This window comes from Onychomys torridus, chromosome 6 (assembly GCF_903995425.1).
Source record: "Onychomys torridus chromosome 6, mOncTor1.1, whole genome shotgun sequence".
In the NCBI taxonomy this organism is placed as follows: domain Eukaryota; kingdom Metazoa; phylum Chordata; class Mammalia; order Rodentia; family Cricetidae; genus Onychomys; species Onychomys torridus.
This window is the reverse complement of record NC_050448.1, coordinates 59,977,632-59,999,172: the sequence shown is the minus strand read 5'-3', so window position 1 is coordinate 59,999,172 and position 21,541 is coordinate 59,977,632. Positions and strand designations below refer to the sequence as shown.

At 40.0% G+C, this 21,541-nt stretch overlaps 1 protein-coding gene across 1 annotated transcript; it reads left to right on the top strand.

Moving 5' to 3' along the window:
- The first annotated feature begins 13,833 nt into the window (after window positions 1-13,833).
- Lrat (lecithin retinol acyltransferase) lies at window positions 13,834-20,582 on the top strand. The gene is made up of 2 exons (XM_036191168.1): window positions 13,834-14,569; window positions 18,927-20,582. The coding sequence occupies exons 1-2, from the start codon at window positions 14,030-14,032 to the stop codon at window positions 19,080-19,082; spliced, it is 696 nt and encodes a 231-aa protein (XP_036047061.1). The 5' UTR covers window positions 13,834-14,029; the 3' UTR covers window positions 19,083-20,582.
- The last annotated feature ends 959 nt before the right edge of the window (window positions 20,583-21,541 follow it).

Genomic DNA, 21,541 nt, shown 5'->3' with positions numbered 1-21,541 from the left:
GAGCATGTGCAACTTAGTTTGGATCCTTAGAACCTATGTAAAAAGCTGGATGTGGCCACATGTACTTATACCCCAGTGTTAGGGAGGGAGGTAGAGACACAGCCCAGTCTAGCTATTAAACAGGAAGCTCCAGTTTCAGTGAGAGACACTGTCCTAACAGCATAAAGCAGAGAGAAATAGAGAAAGATTACCAACATTCTCTTTGCACTAGAACATCACATGTACATGAGCATACACCACACACAACACACACACATGAGAATTCATCTGCCCAGATTTTTTCAAGCACTAGAATGATTGACATGACTGTGGTGATTTCTAGTTGGTTCCCAGGTTCAGTCATAATAACAATACTAACTTTTTCTATTTTTCTCAAACCTACTTAAATGTGCTCAGTAGCTGAACACCTCTCTAGCATGAGGGGAGCCCTGTGATGCTTACCTGATGCTATTCACATTAAACAACAAAAATTTTAATCTCCTTCTCTTTCCATGATGACTTTTCATCTACGTTCATACCATTCTCCTTCCTCTTTCTTTAAAAAAAAAAAAATAAACCATTTATCTCTTTTCCAAAGAGAACAACTGCTCCACTTCCATGAGCCTTTGGTCTCATCCCAGGCCATCCTATCCTGTGCATTGCTGTGCTTTCTTGCTTTATCTCACCCCATGCCACGTGTTACAGTTTGCATCTGGAATATCCCCCAAGGAACAATGTCTTAAAAGCTTGGTTGCCAGGCCCTGACGCTACTGTGAGATTGTGAAACCAGAGGTGGGGACAGGATCCTGGGGAGGAAGTTAGGGAAGATAACCATAGATGGGCCCTGGGACTCCCTTCTCTGCTCCCTGAGCAGTCATGAGGTAAGTAGCCTCCCAGACATGCTGCCCCAGCATAGGTGAAAAGCAATCTGGCCAAGTTACTAGGGCAGAAACACCTGAAACTTGAGCAATAAGAGAAGCTCAGACATTTCATCTGTGCAGTGCAAAGTGAATATACCACACACCCTGTCATCCCATCCCACTGCATTGTAGCCCACTCTCATCTCTCTTTCAGACTCTTAATGCTTTAACCACCCCCTTCCTCCTTTTGTGACTGAGTACTCCAATGCTGAATATAAAAAGAATTTGAAGTGCTCAATCTGCCCTTCAGCTCCTGAAAGAACATGTAAGACTTTGCCTTTAAAGAACTTTGCTTTCTCCAAAATATAATCAAATACATGTCTCTGAGCTCACTATTTCTCTCAAGCAGTTTTCCCTTCTTCTGGGTCATTTAGAATCACACTGAATATTAAATTCAGTAATTTGAAGTTCATTTATATTGTATAGCAGTCACAGTGTTCTATTGGTGTGCCAATGGAAAGTACAACCACTAGGAACCAAAAGATGGTTCAGTGAGTGCAGCGGTTTGAATAATAAATGTCCTCATAGCCTTGGGCATTTCAATACTTGTTCCCCAGTTGGTGGTGCTGTTTGGGTAAGTTAGAGAAAGTATATCACTAGGTAAACTCTGAGATTTTAAACAAATGTATTTCTAAATAAATAAGTACTCATAAATACTATTTAAAGTTGAATTGCCTCCAAGTGAGGTGATATACACCTACAATCCCAGCACTTGGGAACCTAAGGCAGGAAGGTCCTGAATTTAAGAACAGGCTGGGCTACAGAGCCATTTCAAACCTAATGTGGAATATACACTAAAATAAATAAATAAATAAATAAATAAATAAATAAATAAATAAATAAAATTTAATTTTTCTAAGCATAAAAATGCTAGGTCAGTGCTAAGTCCACACATACCACACATACCATCTGAGTCCTGGAAAACATCAGTGTCCACTCTGCAGAAGAGAAAATATGATAGAAAGTAGAAACAACGTATTTATAAAATGGAGAGCTAAAATGCAGATCATGAAGAACAGAAATACTGGTATTAATGTATGATGCTATAGAAATACTGCACCAGAGACCTGAATACTTTCAATTCCACTGTTCTGTTCAAAGTAGCATCAAACTCATCAAGATATTCTTGCTCTTTAAAATATGAACAATTGGGGCTACAGAGCTATCTCAGCAGTTAAGAGAACTTGCTGCTCTTGCAGAGGATCTGGTTTGGTTCCCAGTACCCACATGGCAGGTGACAACCATCTGCAAGTCCATAATTTCAATTTCAAGGTTTCTGACCACCCTCTTGCAGCTTTCTTTGACACACATACACACATACACACACACACACACACACACACACACACACACACACACACACACACAAAATGTACATACATACATGGAGCTAAAACACCCATACACATAACTGACATTTTAAAAAAAGTGAGCCCTTTCAAATATATCAGTTCAATATCAGAGCAAAGTCCCAAACCACATGTAGGACTTATTTATTTATACCTTGCAAGCATCAACATCTAACTTTATAAAAAGAAACAGTGCAAAGCAGAGTATCTCCTCCTTACTCCTTACAGAAAACAAGGCTGACAGACATTCCATTGGTGAGGAAGACTCATATATCACAGGGTCAAGGCCACAGATCTGTGAGCTGAATTGCCTGGGTTTGAATCTAGCCTCAATCACTTTAACTGTAGCATATTATTTCATCATTATGTGTTATGCTCCCACACAGAAACACAAGTCTTTTGAAAGGGAAAACTAGTGAATAAGTACTAAAACCCATCACTAAATCATTTCAATAAATGATACCTATTGACTGATCTCAATGTATTAGCTCAATACATACTCAGGTACTTTTACACACAGGATATTATCTAAGTCTAAATGAATTTTTAAAAGATTCATTTTACTCTTATTTTATGTTTGTATGAATGACGACATTTTTGCATATACAAGTATGAGTAGCACTAAGTTCCCAAGGATGCCAGAAGAGGGCATTGGATCCCCTGGAAGTAGACTTACAGATGGTTGTGGGCCCCTATCTGTGGGTTCTGGGAACCAGATCTGGGTCCTCTACAAGAGCAGCCAATGTTCCTAACCATTGAGCCATCTCTCCAGCCTCTTCCACCATGACCTTTAATGTCATTGATCTGAACTTATTTAGTGAGCTCAAAGAACTAAGATCCAGTAATGGCTCTATTTCCCACTCAATTTATGTACCATGTGCTTTCTTTCAATATTTAACTGATAATAAATAGAAATGTGTTTTTATGCTGCTAATATGAAGTGTGAGACATTGTTATTTGACAAACTTAAATAGTAGAGGAGAAAGGACACAAAAAATACATGATGATAAGGGTTGGATTCATGTACCAAGCAACAACTCTGTGTCAGAGTTAGCAAGTGTATTTATATAGATGCTGATGTAGTATTCATGAGTACATTGGCCACTGTCAACTCTTATGTTTATTTATTTGAGGTGTAGGGCATGGAATTCCAGTGCTCACACACACTGGGCAAGAACTACACCACTGAGTTGTATCAGAGACCTATTTTATCCTGTAAGTTTCCAGAGTACATATAGTTCCTGTCACACACTGCTCTCTATGGCTGTGGTTGACTGATACACATCAGGCACAACAAAGCAGAGATACTTGTCCAGAACAGAAGGAAATTAAAACAAGCTGGGGAGGTTTCTGTATTACCTGAAATTCACAAGCTGACATATCTTCACATATAACTGCAGTCATGGGGCTGGAAAGGGACTGTTCAACAGGTAAAGCAACTTTACTTGAAGCCTGATGACCTGAATTCAATCCCCAGAATATCCATATGATGGAAGGAGAGAATTAACTTAGTAGTTCTTTGACTTCTGCAAGTTCATATGTACACACACACACACACACACGGAGAGAGAGGGAGGGAGGGAGACAGAGAGAAAGGAAAGTTTAAAACTATCAAAAATATAATTGTATCATTATGAAAGTCTGCTTCATACCAGCCCAGTAAATGTTCAATTTTCTTATTAAGCCCACGTTCCACTTGATTAAATGTATTAAAGAAAATGAGTCAGTTTATGTTACTATTATTACTAATATTGCTAATTATTACTAATATTATGTTATTAGTCATCAATTATAAAAGAAATAGTAACATAAAGGATAGGTTCTCTTACTTAAAATTAATCTATTAAAATAACATACTTAGAAATTGCTCTTAAATGTGGTCTTTGTTTGAATAATAATGAATGTATTCAGTTCTGTATAAAATTTGTAGCTGAAAGTGCATGATGGGAAAGGAAGTCACAGACTTCAATAGTAAAAAGTTTGAGAGAAAAAAATAACTGTTCATTATGGCAGCTATGATTATGATTAATTTAAAAAATCTGTGTGCATATGGCAAAACAAAGTGAAAAGGTTGTTTTCAAAGATGATGAATCGGTCTTCTGTCAGACTTAAAGCTAGATCAAATGTTCAGGCTGTAGATCAGTAGATAAAGCATTTTCTAATCACCACATAAAGTTGGTTGTGGCAGTAAAAGCCTAAAATCCTAACACCTGGCATATGGAAGCACTGGATCAGGAATCAGGGGCATGAGCTAGCAACATGGCTCGGCAGATAAGGTACTTGCTTTGCACACTGGAGGACCTGAGTTCACATAACACACACACACACACACACACACACACACACACACACACACACACACTCTACCACTACTATTACTACTAATGAAGAAAAGCAAAAGTTCAAGGTCATCCTTAGAGACACTATTGCCAAAAAAAATTAATATTGGTTGGTATTAGGTAATTTAGAGAAGATTTAAAAGGTTTGTTCTCGTTTGGATGTGGTCAGGATGCAGAAGTGAGTCTACAATTGAGTGCTCCAATTAAATCATACAGCAACTAAAGCTAGAGATGCAGCTGGCAAACAAGTCAGAGACATTCCCACTGGCCTCAACAGAGGGACTTTAGGGTACATGCTCAGTGATGGCAGTGCTTATGGTTCTGTCTCTCTGCTGTGGTGATAATGGTATCTTGTCATAAGGTCATAGAGTGGCCTTGACCCAAGTAAATCCAAGGGAGAATTCAGGGGCTGGAGATAATGGCTCAGCAGTGAAGAACATTTGCTGCTTTTGCAGAAAAATCAGTTAGTCCCCAGCACCCAAAGGGGGAGCTTAAAACTGCCTGTAATCCCAGTTCCAGGGGATCTGACACCTGCCTCTGGCCTTTGTGGGTGCTTGCACGCAGATAGTATATATATATATATACTCTATATGCATACATATACATACACACACACACATACACACACACTAAGGCACATACATATACTCTAAGATAAATAAACCTTAAAAAAAGAGGGAGCCTGGGGTCTGATTGTAAGGCTGTTCTGGTGTCTTCTCAGATCCCAGATGCTGGGAAAATCACCATCCATAGCTAACACACACTCAAAAGGCCACGCAACCACTCTTTTGGCATTGCTGCCAAAAAACACCATCTGAAACTCAGCATGGAGGAACACAAAACACAAACTGACTGATGTCTGAAAAAAACAGTAGCTGTGTTCCTCCACATGTCAGTTAAAGGACACCAGCAAGACACAACAACAGACGGCAAGGCATCATCTGTATTCTTTCTTTCTCTAAAGGCCATTACTACAGCAATCGGAAAACTCTGAGGAAGTCTGAAGATGAGGTGATTATATTGCTAATAATTTTCTGACTTTGATAATTCTAGTATGATTATGTTAAGGAATGTTTTATCCTGTGAGAGAATACAGTGAAGGGTTGAGGGGTGAAGGGACTTCATGGTTATACCTTGCTAATACGTGGGGAAAATGTATGTGCGGACATGTGTCCACATCTACAGGTAAAGGGTAAAGCAAGATTTGGAGAATATGGATGAAGATTGTGTGGGAATTTTTTGTACATTTTTGCAAATATTCTAGAAATCTATTACTATGGCAAATTACAGGCTAAAAGAAAAAGTGTCTTCCTTTCCCTACTTATTGGGTCCTTTCCATTTTAGCGTTGAACATCTTGAGTGAGCTCGGCTTTGGCATTTATTTCATGTGCTATGTTCCTGAAGTATCTAGCTGTCACATTGGCTAGAGAATCAGAAAAAAGGTCTACCCAGGGACCCCCAGTGGCCACAGCTGGCAGTGTCCCAGAGGCAGACAATCCACAGTCACCATATTCTCCTAAGAATCAGAAAGGACAATAGAAACCAAGGAATTGAATACCCACCCAATAAACACAAGACCAGATATTGGCATCTAGAATTATAATCAGCCCAATCCCACATACCTAGACACCTGGGCATTGTGTAAAATCACATTAACAGCCAGGATAATACGTCTCCAGTAGAGCAAAGCAATCCTAGTGCAGCAGACCCTGAGAAATACAATACAGCTGGAGCACAAGACAGGAACTTCAAAATAGCTATTATGAACATGTTACAAGTCCTTAAAGATAGCATGGTAAATCCCTTAATGAAGACACAAACAGTAGAATGAAATGAAGAAAGCAGCTCAAGACATGAATGCTGAGACAGTCCGGCCTCACAGGGTGCTCTAGACACGACTTCAGATAAGCTTTTCATTTTCCCATTGGACAGAGACTGGACAACAAACAATACAGCTAACTCTCCCAGGACTTGACCTTTATCCAATTTTCTCAGGGTCTCCTAAAAATGCCAGTGCCCCCAGACAACAGGAAGCAGTCTAGAGAACAGGAAGCCCACATTCCCAAGAGGTAGAGTGGGTAGTTTCTGGTCATTCAATGGGTTATAGATGTTTGTGAATAGATATTTGGGTTGGTTACAAGTTGTTATTGGTCATGGTCAGGAAAAAAGCTAAACAAAGGAGATTAGATTCAGGGATCTCTTTCTAAAGGGTAAAGGGGGGATATAGTATAGAAATGATGGGATAAGAAGGTGGATTGTTGAATCTACTTTTGAACAATCACTACTCTCAAATACTTTACATTGGTATGGATTTTTGTATATTTATACAAATTTAATGTTATTTTTGTTATACAGTATATATGTTTCTACTCTTGCTTAAGGTATTGCACCTATGCAGTCCATTTAACAATGTAATGTAAATTTCTAGTCCTTGAAAGTTATTACTATAAACTATTTAGGATAATAAAGAAATGCAAGTTAATAGTCACTTATAACAGTCAAACTTGTAGTCACATTAGGTATCTTTTCAAGGTCAAACAGAGATATATTTTAGATAGACAGGTGGTCTTCAAACACTTCAGAGATCTAAAGAATATGGCATTTAAGATATTTTAATAACTTCAGTCTTTTTATGACAATGAGACCTGTCTACTCCTGGCAGCACCAATTTACTTAAAAGAAGATGATGGACATTGAAGAAACACCACATGGAGTTTGCTTTTAATGTGGCACAAATAGCCACTGGGCAAAGAAACTGCTCTTGCCTCAACTGCTGACAGTATGCAAACTAGACAAGCAGAACACAAAGGAAAAAGGCTGCCAAAGCTTGCCAAGATACGGCAGGACAGTCCTTCAAAATTCCTGCTTCTTGGAAAGGTCTGCCAGACATTCTGCAGGACACACAGGAAGGTGAATGCTGAAATTCTCCACGTTTATGCAGGACAGTTCTTCAAAATTCATGCCTCATAGAAAAGTCTGTCAGACATTCTAAGCCTGTGGGCCAAAGATGGATGCTTACTTTGGGTGACTGTACAGGTCCAGGCAACCTCCTATTTCTGTCATTTCTTTTAGTTTTGGAATTTGCTTGTTCTGCACTTGCACTTCCTTTTTACTAAGGTAATATTATATCCTCCTGGGGTCTTTGATAGAGTTGAAGACTAGAGAGTCATAGTTATAGTTTTCCTTAGCTATGATAGTAGATATATTAGGTACAGAGCTTTGGACTCATGAAGATAGAACAAATAATGAAGTATTTTCTCCAAATATAACAAATACAAATGAACTGGACATTGTAAACATAATTCCTATTTGATAATTGTTCTTATTGTTTATAGTTTTATTATGTTAGAGTTAAAACCTTTCTTTTTTATTTAGACAAAAAGGGAAATGTTGTGGAATAATCTTTTTGTACACTGTGAAGATTTGTCACTTGGATTGGCTTAAAAAATAGCTGGACAGTGAATAGCTAGGCAGGATTTGGGGGGAAGAGAGGACACTAGGAGGACAGAGACACAGAGAGTTGCCAGCAAGAGATGGAGGAAGCAGGATGGCAGCATGGGTAGTACTGAGTAAAGGTAATAAAGCCATGAGGCAGAATGTAAATTAATAGAAATGTGTTAATTTAAGTTATTAAGTGCTGGTTAGAAATAAGCCTAAGCAAACAGCCAAGCTTTTATAATTAATAAGAAGTCTCTTTGTCATGATTTGGAAGCTTCTATCAGAAAAATTTGCCTACACATGAAAGTTGAACAGAATCAATGAAGAAAACCCAAAGTGATGAAAACCTGGAAATCAAAAATTTAGAAACTCAGGCTTCTCAGAAGTAAGCCTTACCAAGAGAATACAAGAGATGGAAGAAAGAATCTCAGGCATCAAGAGCAAGATAGAAGAAATAGACATCTCAGTCAAAGGAAATGTTGAATCTAAAACCTATGGAAATATCAAATCTAAGAATATCAGGAATAAAGGAAGGAGAAGAATCTCAGGCACATGAAATATTTTCAAGAGCATTTCCCTATTAAGGTACAACAAGCATACAGAATAACCAGAAGACTGGACCAGAAATTCACCCACAGCACATGCCAAAACACCAAACATACAGAACAAAGAAAGAATATTAAAAGATGCAAGGGAAAAAGACCAAGTAGCATATAAAGGCAGACTTATTAGAATAACACTTGACTTTTCAATGGAGACTCTAAAAGCCAGAAGGACCTGGACAGATGTTCTTCAAACTCTTAAGAGACCACAGATGCCAGCCCAGACTACTACACCCAGCAAAACAGTCAATCACAACAGATGGAGAAGAAAGACATTCTATGATTAAACAAAATTTAATCAGTATATATCTATAAACCCAAGCCTACAGAAGGCACTAGAAGGAAAACATCAACCTGAAGATGTTAACCACACCTAAGAAAACATACACCAGCAAATCAAGGGGGGGGAGACCCCCACACCAACAACCACTGCTCATTCACAATTCTCATTGACAATGGTCTCAATTTCCCAATAAAAAGACACAGACTTAACAGATTGGATTTGAAAACAGAATCTATTTTTCTGCTACATGCAAAAAACATACCTGAACATCAAGGACAGACATCACCTGAGAATAAAAAGAGAGAAAGACAGTCCAAGCAAATGGACCCAAGAAACAAGCAAGTGTAGTCATTTTAATATCTGACAAGATAAACTTCAAACCAAAACTAATCAGAAGAGACAGGAAAGTACATTACATACTCATCAAAGAAAATCTTAACAGCTATATGCTAAATACAAGGGCACCCAAGTTCATAAAAGAAACATGACCACAGCTTAAATCATTTATTGACCTTCACACAATGATAGTGGATGATTTCATTACCTTACTCTTACCAATAGTCTGATCATCCAGACAAAAACTAAACAGAGAAATGATGGAGCTAAATGGCATCATAAATCAAATGCACCTAACAGATATTCCCAGAATATTTCACCCAATGACAAAAGAATATACCTTCTCAACATCTCATGAAACTTTCTCCAAAATTGATCATATACCTGGACACAAAGCAAACATCAACATATACAAGATAACTAAAATAATACTTTGCACCCTATATGACCACCACAAATTAAAGCTAGATATCAACAACAGAAGCATCAGAAAGCTTACAAATTCATGGAAACTGAGATAGTCCCATCTGAATGAAAAAATGGGTCAAGAAAAAAATTAAAAACTTCTTAGAATTTAGATGAAAATACAAAATACCCAAACTTATATGCCACAATGAAGGTGGTTCTAAGAGGCAAGTTCATAGCACTAAGTACCTACATAAATAAATTGGAAGAGATTTCATATTAGTAGCTTAATAGCACAAATGAAAGCTCTAGAGTAAAAAGAAGAAATTACTTCCAAAAGGAGAAGTTGGCTATAAGTAATCAAATTCAGGGTTGAAATCAATAAAACAGAAACAGACCAAATTACAAAGAATCAATAGAACAAAGAATTTGTTCTTAGGAAAATCGGTAAGATTAACAAACCCTTACTTAGCCAATTAACTAAAAGGCAGTGAAAGAAGATCCAAATTAGCAATGCCCAATGCCCAGCAGTAGATGGCCAACACAAAGCAAAAACACAATGGCATTTCTGGAGGAACTTAAGTCTCATAATGGTTTGTTGGAGGCATTTTTTTAACCTTACAAGTCTTTTAAGTAAATATTATGTGTTTTCTGTTTTTATGGGATTCCTGTGTGTGTGAATGTGCATGTCTTTACATTTAAGGGATTCCTGTGTGTCTTTCATGTGCTTTTTTATTTAGTTCTTTTTCTTCTGTTTTTCCTCCATAGCAATTTGTTTTTGTTTTATCTTATTTTATCTATTGTTATTCTTTAGATGCCTATTTGTTTTCTAGGAGAGATAGAAGGGGTGTAGATATGAGTAGGAGAGTAGTTGGGGAGGAATTTGGATGAGTTGGGGAAGGGGACACTAATCATAAATAGTGTATGAAAAACTATTTTCTATAATAAAAATAGTATCTAGTTATTCATATCTAATGCTACAACCTGAGGCTGACTATAGTTTTCCTTGAAGGTAAAGACTTTAGTAGTCCTTTAGTTGGTAAAATTTGTTATAATTTTTTTACTTTTATGATTTATGAATTAGATGCTCAATTTTTAATAATACATAGGCTTCAGAGATACATAGAAATCTACTTTAAATTATAATTATTTTATTCTATTAAGTAGTGTAATAGCTACATTAGAACAATTTTATATAATAAAATTTTGTTTAAAATTTTCCTGGGTTTGGTGGTACATGACTTTAATGCCAGCATTTGAGAGTCAGAAGCAGGCAGATCTCTGTGGTTCAATGCCAGGGCTACACATGAAATCTTGTTGCTGTGGGATAATGTTCTTGTACACTGGTTTAATAAAACGTTGATTGGCCAGTAGCTAGAGCAGACTAGCTCTAGGAGAATTCTGGGAAGAGGAAGGACTGAGTCAGGAGTCACCAGCCAGACACAGAGGAAGCAAGATGATAAGGCAGAACTGAGAAAAGGTACCAAGCCACGTGGCTAAATATAGATAAGGATTATAGGTTTATTTAAGTGTAAGAGCTAGTCAGCTAATGGCTCAGAAGTTGTAAATAATATAAGCCCCTGTGTTTACTTGGGTCTGAGTGGCTGTGGGACAGGGTGGGACTAGAGAAACCTTCTGACTGTATCTTGTCTTTAAATAAATAAGTACATTTTGATGAGTTACTTGAAGAGTCCAATTTTCCCATAATTTCTATCACTAATATGATTCCTCCATCAGCACCTCCTCATCATATACCTCATTTAATCCTAAAGACTGATATTAGTAAGAGTGACATGCTTGTCAACCAATGACGAAAAAGGCATAAAGGCTCTTCTAATAGATGTGGACAAGGCCCAAGTTGAGTGCTCTGAAGGCAGCTCTCACAGGACTCACTTTCCTGTTAACATTGCAATGTGAGCGAACAGCATACTGTTGACCTGTCTTCACAACAATTTCCTTGAGTCCCCTGGCTATAGCAGACGTCAGGCCTCTGCAGCCTGGTGGATGACACCACCACCTGGTAGGGTTGGTAGCTTCTCCAGAATCTACAGGACAAGATAGGCGGTGGGTGGCTATCTTTGGTTTCTCTAACACTGGAGGTAGAGCCCAGATCCTCATACATGTACTCAAATGAACTACACCTCTAGTTCCAAGTTCTTTGGCCTTCCTCCCAAAGGCCTTGTACTTTGTTCTCCGTTGTCTGTTCCTGTCAGGCAAGCAAAGCCCTGCACTTTGCCCTGATGCTAACTCTCTATGGTTTTGAACCCATTGCTTCCTACCAATATATGTCATGCTGATTTTCTTTTTTTCCAAGACAGGGCCTCAATGTGTAGCCCTGGCTGGCCTGAATGTCACAATGTAGATCAGGCTGGCCTCTAACCCACAGAGATCTGCCCGCCTGTCAACTGAATGTTGGGATTGAAGGTACCAGTCACCGTGCTGAGCAGTTAAGGTCTTCCTTACTATGTGCTTTCTGTCTTCCCCTTCATTTACTCCTTTTAATGTTCTCGTACCCCTCAGAGAATCTCCATTTAAACAAAACAACAAAGACTTCCATTTGATCCCGTTTCTTTTCCACAAAATTTCTTGAAATAGTCTATTTCACGTTTTTATTATTGTGTGTGCATGCCAAGTGCCGTAGCACCCATGTGGAGATCAAAGGACAACCTTATGGAGCTGGTTGATTCCTACCATGGGCTCTTTGTTTGGAACTAAAGTGGCTTCCTGTTAATCCATAACTCACCTAGCCCTTTCTCACTGTCTCAGTATAAACAACTTGTCAAAAGAGCACCGTTGGCCTTAGACAAATGGAAAATGGAAGGACAATGAGAGATGGTGTGGGGAGTAAGTACAGGTCGATTTTGTTGAACCTCCAAGCTGGGCACAGCACATGGCATATAGCAGGTAGGCAGTAAGGGAAGATGACTGCAGATGGATTGATGGAAGATCGTGCTAACCTCCTCTTCCCACTTTCTTCTCTTGATTCCTTTGAGATACTTTTCTCCTTGGGGGTGGGAGGTGTACTGTAGTGAGATCTACAATCTGTGGAATGAACAAAAGTTCAGCGACAGGGACAGATTGCAGATAGCAGACAGGTTGTGAGCAAAGGCCCTGTCCTCCAGAGAGGTGGCCTCAGGCCTCAGCCTGGTCCAGGTCCCTTCATGGGAAAAGGAGATCTCAGCCTTAGCCCAGAACTTAGCCTCTTAGCCCTGTGGCGCTGGGGTGGCTTGCCCTTGTGGCCTTTGTCCTCGAATTTAATCATTTACATAATACATAATACAGAACTCCAGGCGGGCCTGGGCACCCAGAACCCAGCCCAGCGGAGCCAGCGCCCCAGCTGCTGCCTCTCCTGGCAGCCCCCCCACCACCTTCGACTGTGCCAGGTTCTGCAGCAAGCGGCCGGCCAGGACCCCACTGCCGCGTCCCAGCGTTGAGCTTTCCCTAGTCTCCCTAGAGCAGCAGCGCTTTACCTAAGGCAGTAACAAGTTGGATGGGTAACACGAAACTGGGACCCTGACATCAAGGAAACTTGGCATGACTCCTGTTTTGCTAGAGGACGTTGGGGGTTTCTTGATGACCGTTGGAAGGCGCGCGCTCAACGGGCGCTGGAGCCTTGGAGCGTCCTGAACTGTAGGGTTCCGATCTTTCGCGCTGGGGGTCTGGACGCACAGCGAGCTATTCCACTTCTCCGCGTGCCACCTGAGTGCACCTGAACTCTGTGTGTCTAAAACCACAGAGATCAATTTTGGTGGAGCCCGCAGGCATTCGCGGCGCAGGCACTTTGGAGATTTACTAATTCTTTAGGAAGCCGAGGACCGCGGTACAAATACCCTTTAAAGCTGTTCTCACCTAGAAACCTTACCGGGGTCACTTCCCATCGTAAAAGTTCCGGAAAGGAGCTCTATTTGCGACAGGTGCAGAACTTTTCGCGCGACCACGCCTCTGGCCTCTCTTTTACGTAGGCTGTTTAAAGGTCTCCAGTGAGCAGAGTCCTCGAGGAGAAGAGTCAGGGTGCAGAACGCCCGCGCCCAATCCTTATTCTCTGGCCTGTGAGCGCATTCGTCCCGCCCTCTGCACTTCTATAAGAGCGGCAGAGAGCGCGCACTGGGAGTACCGCCCCTAGGCGCGCTACTTCTCCCGCTCCTCTAGAGCCAGTACCACTGTTCCCAGGGCTGCCGGCTGCGGACACTAGTTCCTCCCCTTCCGACCCCCAGCACGGGGTGACTGAGCCAGGGTCTAGATCCTCTGCTGTCTTTCTCTCCAGGCCCTAGGCAGTCCCCCGCGGTGTTGGTCCGCAGGTGCAGCGCTGCAGCGCCGCTGTCGGGAGAGCTCACCTGGCACAGCCCAGCAGCCAGCACAAAACTCTGGTCCCTGCAGGATGAAGAACCCGATGTTGGAGGTGGTGTCACTCCTCTTGGAGAAGCTGCTCCTCATCTCCAACTTCAAGCTCTTTAGCGTGTGCACTCCCGGAGGAGGCTCAGAGAGAGATCGTCCCTATGCAATCAGCTCTTTTCTCCGGGGCGATGTGCTGGAAGTGTCACGGACCCATTTTACCCACTATGGGATCTACCTCGGAGACAACCGTGTGGCCCATCTAATGCCGGACATCCTGTTGGCCCTGACCAACGACAAGGGACGTATTCAGAAGGTGGTCTCCAACAAGCGTCTTATCCCAGGAGTCATTTGCAAGATGGCCAGCATCCGTGTGGACACAGTAGAGGACTTTGCCTACGGAGCAGACATCCTCGTCAATCACCTAGACAAGACTCTCAAAAAGAAGTCATTGCTTAATGAGGAGGTGGCATGCAGGGCTGAGCAGCAGTTGGGGATCACCCCCTATAGCCTACTGTGGAACAACTGCGAACACTTTGTGACCCACTGCAGATATGGCGCCCCGATGAGTCCACAGGCTGAGAAGGTAGGAGAGACTTGCAGGAGCGGGGGATCTGGATCCGAGATCTTTTTGGACATCTCCCCAACCACACCATTTTTAGGAATTCTAGATTAAGGAAAGGGCCGGTGTTTCTAGGAGAGATCTGGTAAACAAATCAGTGTGCCTTGCAGTAAGGATATCTCAAAATGTGAAGTAAAAGGGTGTGGCCACACAGAATGCTTCAGTGATTCCAAAGTGCTGCCTGTCACTGCCATACAAGTCATCTTGGTCTGCACACAAGAGATAGTTCAAATGATCAGGGGGAAGGGGCTGAAAGACTGACTGAGGTGCAATTGGCAGGAAGGAGTCCAGTTTTCTCCTCTTGTTAGATGCTTAATAGGCTCAAAATTCCTGGTAGGAGGACATTGCTGGTAGACACCCTTTACTTCTGTGTTTGACTCAGAGAATTGTTTTCCTTGGTGTTGTGACTTCTTCCTAGGTCACTTTAACTCCACTTCATTTCTTCATTCATTGTTAAGCATCTCCTAGCTATTAGCTCCAAAGATAGACTGGATTTTAAATCCTCCAGAGATTAATTAAAACAATTCATTTTCAGCATCCCTACAAATTGGAAGGTAATTTTATGGGTACTGTGGGGAAAAAAACCCCACCAAACAAGTACTAGAAAATGATTGTTAAATAAGCTAGAAACCCAAAGGGGAAATAGGTTATTTCCCAAAGAAACCACTCAACTCACAAATGATACTTAGTTTTTAATTCTGCACATTTATTAGCCAGTGAATGCTTCTCAGCCTTGACTATAATTATTAAGGGAGTATTAATCCTTGCTTTTCTTGATGGAATCCTGGACAATCACACAATAAGCTTTGGTGTTATGTTTCATGTTTAGATGCCTTTTTTTGACCAAAAGAACAAGTCATCACACTCTACAGTCTAGATTAAATTGATCTGTATCTTAAGTAATTTTTGACACAGTAGAGAACAAAGCTATTTGCTTTTATATTGGTATATTAAACTTCTTTTTGATTTTTAAGTGAATCAGAAAGAATACTTATTTTAGGAATCATTTTCTGTGGTCAATTAAAATATAATTAGAATACTGTGCAATGATTAAAGACTCTCCCCTCTAGTTCAGGCCTGTTTAGAAGCGGACTTCCCCATATTAACAAACACTGGCTCCAAAAGTATACCAAAGGAGACATGTCAGATTTGGTTAAGAAGCAAGCCAATCATTACTGTAAGGAAAAAGTTTTCCTATTCAAACTGAGTTACCATTTCATAGTGTACATGTAGCACTGTTACATATTTCTACAAAAAAGGAGGTATAAGTATTTTGTACCAATAATAAAATATTAATCACAAAGATAACTAGTTGGGTAGTTTCTAATTTGGGGGAATGTTGGTATGTTTCACAACAGTGGAGAAATGTTTTAATTCATGGAGCTGTAGAGCCTCCGGTGAAACTGAGTTTCTGTGTTTTCCTTGAATGGTCTAACAAACAGTCCAGCCCCAGACTAGATTCCTGCAGGGGAAAAAATTATCACCCAAAATTTCTAATTCTAAGAACAACAACTTCTCCTCCCCTTCTTCTATATCTTCTTTATAAAAGGGAGATTAGTACTATATGATTTATACTTCAAGTTTTAAAAAAGATTTTTACTTTCATGATTTTAATTACACGTGTATGTGTGCATATGTGCACAAGTTCAAGTTTCCATGGAGGCCAACGACTCAAGATCCTGGGAGGTGGAGTTAACAAGTAGTTGTAAGCTCCCCAGTCACTGCTGGGAGGAGTCTGGGACCTCTGCAAGGGCAGCATGTGTTAAAAGGCTAGCCATCGCTCCAGCTTCATGGTTTCCATTTTCTAGAAACAGTTATTTGCTTCTGGGTCTGATTGAAGACGTCTTCATCTTCACAGCTATCATATCTTACATCAGCATGGCAAAGCCATCTCTTCTTAAATTTCAGTTATAAATGGAAGAAGGGAACCAACTTCTAAAGTTGTCCTCTTGAATACACACACACACACACACACACACACCCTCTAATAAGTAAGTTTAAAATGCACTAAAAGAGTTTTAAAATCTTTGTGAGAATACTTAAAAAAATTTTTTTTGACAATGTCATACATGTGTACAATGCATTTTGACTACACACCTCCTTTATTACCCACCCCCTCCCAGCTAACCCATGTCTACTTCACAAGTGCCCTCCTACTTTCTTGACTTTTTAATGTGTGTGACTCACAGAATTTAGTGTCTTAGTCAGTGTTCTGGTGCTGGGAAGAGATACCATGACCACAGTGGATTGCTTACAGTTTTAGAGGTTAGTTTGTTAATATTGTTGTGGAGAGCATGGTGACATACAGGTAGACATGTTGCTGGAGAAGTAGCTGAGAGTTCTACATAGAGATCTGAAGGCATAAGGAAGATAGAGTCACTGGGTCTGGCTTGGGCTTTCAAAACCTCAAAGCCCACCCTCAGTGACACACTCCTCCAACAAGGCCATGCCTCCTATTCTTTGTCAAGTAGTGCCACTTCCTGACAACTAAGCATTCAAATATATGAGCCAATGAGGGACATTTTTATTCAAACCACAACAGTTAGGGTTGTTTGTATGAGCATGGTGGTTGTTATTTACTGGAGTATGGGTAACTAATCAGTGAAGTAGTGACTTTCTCTCCTCAGTACCCATTAACTTGCTAGTGTCTACTCAGAATGGGGCAGGCCCTCCCAAGACCCTCTAAAATTTGCCTCTATTACACACAGGAATGAATGTGTGTGATTTCTTTGTGTGAATGCACGTGCATCCATGCATGCATGCACATGCATCTGTCTCTGTCTCTGTGTCTGCCTCTCCCTCCCTCTCTCTTTCCTTTCTTTCCTTCTTCCCTCTTTTCCCTCACTTTCCTTCTCTTTTCTTCTCACCCTCTCTACTTTCCCTCCCCCTATTCTCTGTCCATTTGGCCATCAGCCCAGGATACATCTCCAGAAAGGCAAAATTTCTAAGACTGGAAATATAACTGAGTTAGGTGATTGCCTAAAATGCAGGAAATGCTAGGTTTGGTCCTCAAAACTGTATAAATTGGGCGACTGTGTGTTGAAGCATGCCTGTAGGAGGTAGAAATAGAAGGATTGGAAGATCAGACCTTCAAGGTCATGCAGCATCCTCTGCTAAGGCTGGAATCCTATAGGACTACTGCCATATCTGTGGTTGGTCCTTAACTGAGAAGTCCCTTGAGGTCCTTGACTGTATTAAACTGTTTATTGTATTCATTAATAATTCAGAAATTACTTCAAACACAGTGGTTCATGCTTTTGACCTCAGCACTCTAGAGACAGAGGCAGGAGGATTCCTATAGTTCAAGGCCTGCCTCTTCTACATAGAAGTCGCAGGCAACCAGAGATAACATGGTGAAATTCTGTCTCAAATCAAGGAGAAAAAGAATATAAAAACAAGGCTGGAGAGATGGTTCAGCAGTTAAGAGTTCATACCATTCTTACAAAGGATTAAACTTTGGTTCTCAACACCCACAACTGCCTGTAACTCTAGCTCTGGGTACAGATGTATTTCTGATGCTTCTAGACTCCATGGGTACCTGCACTCAAGTGCACATGCCCACACACTGATACACACATAATTAAAAATAATTAAACATTAAAAAGTGAAAATTTTTGAAATCTTCCCAGCTCCAGGATATTCCACTAAACCCTGGAGTTCTGGGTCAACTTGAGCAATACAGTAAGACCTTATCTCATATACAATGCCATACTCTAGAAAAGGATCCTGAGTCTGGTGTGGATAGCAAAACTCACATGACAGTGACAACTGTTAAATTCTAGCAATGACAATGGTACGGAGATCGCTGTCAAAAAATAGAGTAGTGCTGACAATCACTGAAATAACTACATTTATGTAGAACATAAAAAACACTAACTATTCTTCTATATGAAAGACTTCATTTTCTTTATCTTCACGGGCTACCCTGGTATTCTCATGAAGAAGGAAGTCTAGAGTCTAGACTGGTTAAATGTCTTTTTTTTTTTTTAACAGGGTTTCTCTTTAGACTTTAAGAGATATAACTGGTATCATCATATTTTAGGGTACTGAGTAGAAGAATTGCCTAATTATTTTTTAACTCAAGGTTAGAAACTTCTTTCTTAGGTTAGTTTTAGAATATGCTAATTAGTATTAGTTTAATGTTGTCTTTAACCTTTAATGCTGTGTAACTTCTGTGGTGCATTCTACAGTTTTCTGCAACACTGTACATTATCTCATAAATCCCTGGGAATATAAAGTATTCCTGGAAGACTACTTAATCTATGGGGTAGGTGCTTCCTTGCAGCCATGGTTGCTAACATTCTTAACTTTTGTTTTCCAGTTTTATGAGACTGTGAAGATAATCATTCGTGATCAGAGGAGCTGTCTTGCTTCAGCTGTCTTGGGACTAGTATCCATTGTCTACATGGGCCTGGCATCATATATGACCTTTCCTGCAATCTGTATCCCATTCTGCTTGTGGATGATGTCTGACTAGTTTTCAATCCCCATGTGAATGTGTATGGAGTTTGTGTGGGACAATGTTTATATCTATAGAACACAAAACATTAGAAGCTTGTTGAGAAAATGGCATTCAACACTGTGTTCTAGACAAACAAAAGTGATCAAGAATCATACACAGTGCTTACCATGTAAGCAGAACAGAGCCTTTCTGTGTCCTCAGGCAGTTCTACTGCAGAGCACCATAAGCCCTGGGAAGCACAGCAGCCCGTCAGGACTCAGCAGCCCCAGAAAAACAGCCCCATTAGGTGACATTCACAGGAAAAGACTTGGGTTATTCTTTTCCTCATGTAATCATTATGCTGTTAGACTTATCAACTGAGATCACTAACTTTATTGTAACTGTATTTTGCTTATTTAGATGAAAATGTTTGATAATCAGGCAAAAAGAAACCAAGTCTCACATTCTGTTTTGCCTTTCTTCAAGTAATAACATAATTTCAAGTCAGTTGAGAATATTATTTTCATGTTCCGAGATCACTGAACTTACTGAAAGTAACTGGCTAAAAAGCACAGAAATGTTTTCTCCTGCAGAAATAGTGACAGACAGTAGCTATTTATATTCACTTTTAAATAGTCTGATACTGTGTTTTTCTTTTTTTCTTTTCATATGCCTGTATGACTACTTTAAAAAGGTAAATGGATATAGGATTGAAGTAATTCCAGTATTTGTTGTACATACACCAATATTGTACATACTAAATAAATACACAAATATCTGCACACACATAGATTGATAGGTATTTCCAGTTACTTTATTATACTAGTGTGATTATTAATGAGAATCTACAAAGGTGAACATAAAATCAAATTCAGTGTTTTTTCCTCTGCCCTTAAATCAGTATATATGTCACTGGTTAGCTTTTTTTAAAGCTAAATTTACTAATGTTCTGTTTCAAAAACTTGATTTGTTTTACTGTCAGTGTAAGTGTAAGTACTGTAAGTGTAGTTTATGAGCTTATTAGAGGTGTATCACAGCAGTATATATAGCCTAAATAGGTAGAGTCAAAGGAAATTAATCTGACAAAATTAACAGTGCCAAGCAAGGAAGGTGATTTCACTGAATCCACTGGATCAGAGCAGTGTTAAAAACATGCCTTCGAGACTTTGGTAAATTCACTAAAAATGACACCACAGGTTGGAGTTGCATTTCAGGTTCTGGAACTGTTTTATCAGAGGCGGTAGATGTCTAAATACCTGCAGGCAGAAGGCGAGCTCCAGGCCTGTGTGGGCTGGAGGTCAACACTTGTCTGTTAAAAGTCAAGAGTTACAAAACAGGCACTGAAGAGACGACTCAGCACTTAAGAGCTATTGTTGCTCTTGCAGAGGACCAGGGTTCAGTTGCCAGCAGCCCCTGGTAGCTCACAATCTGTAACTCCAATCCCTGAAGATACTACACCCTCTTCTTGCCTCCATGAGCATAGCACACATATGGTAAGCACACACATAGGCAAAGCGTCCACACACATAAATTAAAAATATAGCTTAAAAAAAAGGAATCACAAAATAACCAGGCATTGTGGCACATGTCTTTAATCCCAATGCTTGAGATGTGGAGGCAGGAAGGTTGGGAGTTCAAGATCAGCCTGCTACACAGTGGGGTTTAAGACTTGCTTGCATCACACAGTGGGGCTCAAAACCAGCCTGCACTACTTAGGGAGTTCTGGGCCAATCCCGACTATATGATACCCAATCCTAAAACAACAAAGGAATTAAAAATGATAATTCTTATGGTGGAAAGGAGGAATTGTTTTAGACAGTGATCCAACTGGAACAAGACTGAAGAGTAGAGCTTAGTTTAACTGAGGTTTTATTACCCTAAATTTTCCTACAACAAATTCAGTTGGGGTATAATGACAATTAAACTTTGTTTAATATTCAGATTACTTACAAGTTTTATATTACTAAAACATTAAATGGCAAAATCAAAGAATACAGCTGTTCTATGGGCCTGTTCCAACACTTAAATTACCTTATGCATCTGTGCATGCTGACAGCCATTGTGTTAGTGCCATTTCCCCTCATCTGGGAGCACTTAAATGAACTCCTTATAAACTTTTCTTTTCAGACAAGTATTGTACAAAATACTATTTGACATTAAATCTGTGTTCACAGACAGTGGTTCCTCTTTACATACTACTTAAGTTCTCTTGGGGCTGGAATTAACCTAAGTAATCTTGACTTTCTTTGTATCATTAGACCAAGATATTCATCATTCATTGGATGTTCACTTTGTGCTAAACATTCAAGTGCTGCAATTTCATGTTCTATTTTACCCCCACCCCTTTTTTGAGACAGGGTCTTAGTAGACCAGATTTGCCTCACATTCACTCATATAGCTCTCTGGGTCTCTGCTTCCCAAGTGTTGGCATTATAGGTGTGCTCCACAACTCCTGGCCTAATATCACTTTTTAGCCAGCTATAAAAGCCTGTATA

Coding starts and splice junctions, on each gene's coding strand:
- Lrat (XM_036191168.1), top strand. CDS start 14,030: ATGAAGAACCCGATGTTGGAGGTGGTGTCACTCCTCTTGGAGAAGCTG. Junction 14,570..18,926: donor TGAGTCCACAGGCTGAGAAG/GTAGGAGAGACT, acceptor TTTGTTTTCCAG/TTTTATGAGACTGTGAAGAT.